The 6,832-nt window shown below is 53.9% G+C and overlaps 1 protein-coding gene across 1 annotated transcript; it reads right to left on the bottom strand.

The window, feature by feature from the left end:
• Positions 1–809: 809 nt before the first annotated feature.
• On the bottom strand, positions 810–5,896 carry SPRED3 (sprouty related EVH1 domain containing 3). Its single transcript, XM_020978608.2, has 4 exons — positions 5,429–5,896; positions 4,808–4,881; positions 2,559–2,693; positions 810–2,273 (listed from the first exon to the last, which is right to left on the bottom strand). The coding sequence occupies exons 1-4, from the start codon at positions 5,625–5,627 to the stop codon at positions 1,599–1,601; spliced, it is 1,083 nt and encodes a 360-aa protein (XP_020834267.2). The 5' UTR covers positions 5,628–5,896; the 3' UTR covers positions 810–1,598.
• Between the last annotated feature and the right edge of the window lie 936 nt (positions 5,897–6,832).

The following is a 6,832-nucleotide window of genomic DNA, read 5'->3' on the forward strand; positions in this document are numbered from 1 at the left end:
GCCCTGGAATTTCCCTCAAGTGTCCTTTGGCCTCCTTGAGTCAGGGCTGGCTCCCAGTGTGACCCCCCCCCTCCACATTTTAGGCTATTCCTAGGTGTTCCTGAAGCCTGAGGAAGACCTCAGTATCTCTTGGTAGGGCTATCCTACTAAGCATAAAAAAAGCAAAGCCAGGCTGCGAATGAATTGACAACAAACATTATCTTGAATCTCCCTCTGGTTTTCTTCAGTTTCTGGGGGAGGGGGGGAGGCTGAGGTCAGGGAAGAAGATAACCATAACACCCTCCTCTTGCTCCATAGCCTTGTCCCACATAAAAGGTGACAGATCAGAGAAGAGGGGTCCAGGCTTGGCTCCCCCATTCCTGGCGCAGGGAGATAGTAATGGGGAAGGTCTCAGGTCTGGACAGAGGAGAGGATTTTGACCCACTGTCTCGGGGTCCCAAGTCTGCTTAAGCCTGGATGGGGTGGGAGGGACATGGATGACAGGTGGGTTAAGGCGGGGAACTGAGGCCTGGGGAGCTCCAGGGCAAAGAGAGGGTCCCACCTGTCCTCATAAGTAGATCCCAGAGCACCCTACAGCACACACACCCTCTTCTTTCCCCCGCCCCAACCCCCCTTAAAAACGAGGTAGGTGAAGTCTAGAAATTTTCCCCTCTCCACAGCAAGAGGAGAGCTAGGCACAGAGAAGGAGAAAGGTGGTGGGGAGAGATGGGACTCAGGGGTCCCTGTTTCCCGGGCTCTCCCTCCCTCCCCCCTCCCTCCCAATGGCCCCGAAGAGGAGTCAGATCCACAGATACTCTGGGCCAATCAGGGAAGGATAGATCATTAATTTAAAGTATGGGCAAAGGTGCTGGGATGGGGCGGGGCCAAGGTCTGAGCCCAAACTTTGGGAGGGATGGAAGGAGAGAGCGCGGCCAGAGCTTCTCCTCCGGACCCTCTCCACCCAGATGTCTGCAGCAATAAGGCCCGGCCCTGGGACAGAGAGAGCCGTGGCTGTTGGGTTGGGCAGGCCTTCCCAACCCTGACTGAGGCAGTCTCTCTCCCTTTAGTGCCTGGATCTTGGGAGGCTCTGGAACCCGGAAGAGTGGGGAGGAAGAGGGGAGGGAGAGGCTTCAGTCCCAACGTTTCAGCAGACGCCCTTCCTCTCCCTCAGCTGTTTGCGGAGGGGCCACAGTCTGGGGGTCAGAGAGAGTTCTTCAGTTCAGAGGAGTAAGGCCTTGGGGAGAGTCAGAAGGGATGTCCCCAGAGGTGGGGGAAGGAGGCGCTGGGTGGGCAGCAGCAGGCTATCACGGTCCCCATTGTCCACTGAGCTTTCTGGGAGGGAAGACCAGGGTAAGGGGTAGAACAAGATGCCTCTCGGAGGATCGAGGGAGCAAGGGGGGGACGAGCTGCTGAGGGGCGACTGTAAGGGTCAACTATGGTATCCCAGCGGCCAGCCTTGGCTGGAGGCCAGGCGGGATCCGAGCTATGGGTTCCCAGGGCTGGCCTCTGCAGCTTGCACGTCTGCGCTCTGGTGCTCCCCGCTCTGGCTGCCCGGGGCAGGGCTCTAACGGCAGAGCACCGTGGATTGTGGGCCGCCCCATCGCGGCCCGAGACCTCCCTCACCGGGCCGCCTCGTGGTGGCCCCCACAGCCGGGGCAGCCACAGCGTACCGCGGCCCAGTGGCAGGCGTGCAAGGGCGGGTAGCAGCAAAGGCAGGGCACTGCAAGGGAGAGCGCGGCCAGGGCCGCCCAGCGAGCAGCTGGGCGCGGGTGGCCTGGCTCGCAGGCGCAGGGGTCCGAGAAATCGCCTTCGGCGTCTGACAGGCAGTGGTAAAGAAGGCTCTCCGCGCACCAGAGGCAACTGAGGCGGCGCACCAGACGGCCCCCAGGGTCCGGGGCCTCTGGGCAGCGTCGTCCTCGTCCCTCCGAGCCTCGGCGGAACAGGGCCCGGCAGTGCACACAGCGCACCGCGTCTGCAGCTGACGCCTCTTCCGCGAAGCCTGCGGTTACGCGGCAAGATGGTGAGCCCTTGGCCAGGAGCTGGGCCGGAGTCGGAGTTGGGGGCGGCGGGGGTGGGGACGCCTGGGTCCTTGGCACTGTGGGGCTCACGGCCTGGCCAGGGGGCGACATGCTGCCGGCTTTGTCGAAGCGCATCAGGCAGGACACAGCCAGGGGCACAGGGGGCGGGCCAGCTCTCCGATAATCTTCGTAGCCTCGGCCCACCCAGCCTGCCATCGTTCCTGGGGCCTCCAGCCTGACCGGGAAGGGCTGAAGTTGCTGGAGTTGTGGGGGCCTCTGGCAAATGGGATGAAGAAAATAAGGAAAGAAAGTGATTAGAAGAAGAAAAGAAAGAGAATGTATTGTTCCTCCAAGTCTAGCATTTCTTCCCTTGGACACTACTCGGGAAGTCCCCATCTTTCCTCTGAGGCCCAGAGGTGGTACCAAGTGCAGCCACCCCCCTGCACCCCACCCCCCTCCGTGTCCCAGGTGCCCTTCAGGGCAGCCTTCTAGGCCCTGCTTCCCTGGAACTCAGGCTCTGTGTTCACCCCCCCCTTCTTGCCCCCCCCCAGGCAATCCCACCTGTGTGGGGGAAGGCCTGCGTTGGGAGGTCATGGCAGGGCCCAAACCAGACGACTCGCTAGTGACAATAGCTGGATCTGGGGGCCTGGCCTCTTGGCGGATGGAGCTGGAAGAAGACTGGCTGTTCCGGTGTGTCTGGAGAGGTATAAAGTAGGGATCAGGGCAGATGTCTTGGGTGCTGGCCCACCCCAGCATCCCCCTTACTCAAGTCTCTAGATAGTCCTTTTCTGCCACCTCCCTGGGCCTCTGGGTCCCACCCCTTCCAATCCCTTTCCCAAGCTCCAGATTCGCCCGTTCGTACAGCCTAGCTCTGACCATATCCTCCGGAGCTGTGGAATTCAGGCCAGACCCCCATTTTGGTCACATGCCCATTGATTTTTCTGTCCCCAGCATTCAGTTGCCTTTTGTCCTCCAGTGTCCCAGCCTCAGAATGACATGGCCCAGGGGGGTGACTTGCAGACCTGTATGCAGGGTGGTGGTTCTCACACCTCCTGAGAATCAGTCTCTCAGAACCAGACAGGACTTCAGGGACCTTAGAGGCTATGTCTAGTCCAACTGTATTGTTTTACTGAGGAGGAAGCCTAGGCCCAGATTTGTCCATTATCAGAGAGCTACTGAGTGTCAGAGGTAAGATTTGAACCCAGGACTTCTGACTGCAAGTCCACCACCTGAGCCATAATGCTGCCTCTCAACCCCCTCATTTAAAGATGAGATTTTTCACCTGAGGCCCAGAGTGTTACCACTGGCCTCAGGTCACACAAGCAGTAAGCAGAAGGGTGGGCATTGAAGCAAGGGTTTCTGACTCCAAAGCACTCTGATGCCACTTGCATTGCCTCCCTAAATCTTCTTTAAGTCTCTGCTTGGATACCTCCAGTGACAGGGAGCACATTACTACATGGCATCCCCATTCCATGGTTGAGTTGAATGACTCTGTTTTTTAGCTCCCAATATAAGGCTGCAAGTGCTCAATTCTGTAGTCTTGGACTACTAGGACGGAATAGATGTTTTTAGAGCTGGAAATCATAAGAGCTGACATTTCTAGATAACTTTGCACGTATTTATCATTCAATTCTCACGACAGCCCTGGGTGAGGGACTCTTATTATCTCCATTTTACAGATGGGGAAACTGAGGCTGGGGGCATAATGTGACTTGTCCAGGCTCTTACAACTAAGTAGTAGGTATCTGAAGCAGGATTTAAACCCAAATCCTTGGTCTGAGTCCAACCTATTGCCTCTCAAAGAATCTTTTTTTTTTTTGGCTAGGCAGTAGGGTTAAGTGACTTGCCCAGGGTCACACAGCTAGTAAGTGTTATGTGTCTGAGGGCAGATTTGAATTCAGGTCCTCCTGACTCCAAGGCTGGTGCTCTATCCCCTGTGCCACCTAGCTGCCCCCTCTCAAAGAATCTTGAAGACCATTCTTGTCAATCTCCTCTCATTTTATAGCTAAAGAAAGTGAAACCCTGAAAACCCAGAGGGAAAGAGTGAGAGGGTCACATGAATGCCAGGCTGGAGGAGGGCTGGGAGACAGCATGGTACAATAGCTAGGGAACTGTACCTGGGATCAGATACCACCTTGGGCACTTAGTAGCTGAAGGACCTTGAGTAGGTTACTTCACCATCACCCTGCATTGGTTAGGGTCATACCTTATACCAGGTGACTCAGTGCTAAGTGCTGGGGGATAAAAAGAAGGGCCGAACCTCTCTCAACTGTAGTTTCCATCTCTATGAAAGGAGGGTATGAACTCGATGGCCTCCAAAATCCCTTTCTGCTCTAAAACTACAATAATATTAGCCAGCATTTACAAATATCTCATTTGATTCTCACAACAGCTCTGTGAGGTAGATGCTATAATTATCCATATTTTACAACTGAGGAAACTGAGGCAGACACAGAGGAAGTAACTCGCCCAAGGTCACAGTGTCTGAAGACAGATTTGAAATCAGTCTTCCGGACTCCAGGCCCAGCCCTCTACCCACTGCGCCCCCTAGTGGCCGCTGCTCTTATAGCTGTTTGATGGTGGTAAAGCCAAGGCTCAAATGTGTGTCTTGTGACTCCATAATGAATTTTTTTCCTCCACTCTACAATACTTCCCCCACCTCCACCCCTCCTGCCCCACCATTTTTCCTAGTTCTGACCCAACAGAACACTGCCACAATGATGACCTTCTTGGTACACTGAACACTGGGCTGATCTCTCCCCTGATGTCTAAGTCTTTTTTTTCAGACAACATTTTCCCAAGTTACTCACCTTGTGGATGTAGAGGACATCTGGGGGCTCCTGGGAGGTGTTGGAAGAAGAGGAAGAGGGTGAGGAGTGAGAGCCTGGGAGGAGAGAAAAGAGGATGAGACTGGGGTGGGGCACAGGGAGGGTCCTAACCCTTGCCTTCAACCCCATGGTAGGATCATAGCATTTGGAGCTGGAAGGGGGCTGAGACCATTAGGTCCAACTCTTTTGTATAAAGGAGAAAAACTAGAAAAGGGAACTGTCCAGTTCAGAGCTCTCCAAGTGGATCTTAGATTGATGCAAAAACTGCTTCTTCTGGGTGATAAAACAATAAGCAGAGTAGGGAGGAGGGAACAGTCCCAGTTTGTAAATTTTAGTTGGAGAAGGAATCTTCGGGACCAATAGCACACTTGTACAGTTGGGGGGAAAGCACTCCCCCCTAAAAAGGAAAGGACAAATCAGGGATTTGGTTTATATTCAGAAGTAGCCAGGCTAGTACTCAGGTGGCTAGATTCCTGATGTGGGTGTGGGGAGGAGTTTCTTTTACTGGCCCAGGGTCCCTAGTCCCTGGTGCCCCTCCAAGCCCATACATCTGACTCCTTTCTTCCAGAACCCCTCTCTCCTCCCCCCTTCCCCCACATCTACCTTGGACCAGCTCTGATAGGGCAGTCTGCATGCTTCTCTGGAAAGCGTCAGTGTCTGCTGGGCTCTGGAAAGTCAGGCCAAACTTGTGGTCTTCCAGCTGCCAGTGGTGGAAGATGGGGTTCGCTTTGGTGTGCACTTCAGGGTCGTCTGCCATAGGAGGTGGAGGGACAGGTCCCCGGGGGGGAGGAGGAGTGGTCATGGTCCCCCACCACCTTGAGCCTGTGCTCTCCCACACTTAGGCCTTTATTCCTCTGACCAGTCCCCCACCACCATGGAAAAACCTAAGTATACCTCCACCCAGCATTTTGTATTTTGGGGGTCCAAACCTGATTTTATTGGTGTGAGGTGCTCCCAGTGAGAAAACTCCCTCTAGCAATGCAGATCAACACCTGAATTATTCCTTATAGTCTTAGGGAATTTCCAGGGTAAAATGACTTGCCCGGGATCACACAGCCATGACAGGCCAAAGGTGGAATTTGATCTCAGGCCTTCTTGACTGAGACCATCTCTCTACCCATGAGATCATACTGCTTCTAAATATTTTCTCCCCAAATGGGTCATAGGTATTTCAAATACACTCTTATGGACCACCAAAAATCTATTTCAACATCTCTGACACACCCCAATCCAACATTCTAAATCCCTATGTACCCCCCAAAGATATCCCTAAAAAGGCCCACATTACCTTGAATATACTTTGACATAATAAAACACCCCAAACATACCACATCTTCATTCCAACTTCTGGACACACTCAATTCATTGTACCATCCCAGACTCCACAAAACCATTTAGTCACCCACCCTCCATCCCCAGCCCTGTCCCATATGTCTTTGTCAAGGCACCTGCTTGGCCCCCTCTCCCAGGGAATTATGCATACTTTGGTCCCAGAAGCACTCACAACAGATAAGGTGCTGGCTCCGGTGGGCCTGGCATATACCCACCTGGCTCAGACCACCTCCCTCCCACCTCCCACCTCCCAACTGAATGGCAGCCAGCCCCCACTGGAGTCATCTTGGGCCACCACTACTGCGCGAACCAGAACCATGTACCTTTGATGAGGGGGAGAGGGACAGAGGGTTCAGAATGTGCATTTCCCCTATCCTCCCTGCCTGTCCCTGCTGGCTGCTGTCCTGTCTCTCTCCCACCTTTTGTGGCTAAACTCAAGAAGGCTGCCTACAGGATATTTCCTTTCCTCTCATTTACCTCTTAACTCTCTACAGTCTGGCTTCCAAGTTCACCATACAACCCAACTCTGCCCCATTCCCCAAAGTTAGTGATGATCTGTTAAATGCCAAATGACAAGACTCTCTTTTCTCAACCCTTATCCTTCTTAACCTCTGCAATCTTTGACCCCATTCAGCCTCCTCTTCTCAAATGAGATCTCTTCACCCTTCTCTCTCT

The sequence above is a fragment of the Phascolarctos cinereus genome, unplaced genomic scaffold (genome assembly GCF_003287225.1).
Source record: "Phascolarctos cinereus isolate Bilbo 61053 unplaced genomic scaffold, phaCin_HiC Scaffold_726;HRSCAF=1367, whole genome shotgun sequence".
Lineage (NCBI taxonomy): Eukaryota > Metazoa > Chordata > Mammalia > Diprotodontia > Phascolarctidae > Phascolarctos > Phascolarctos cinereus.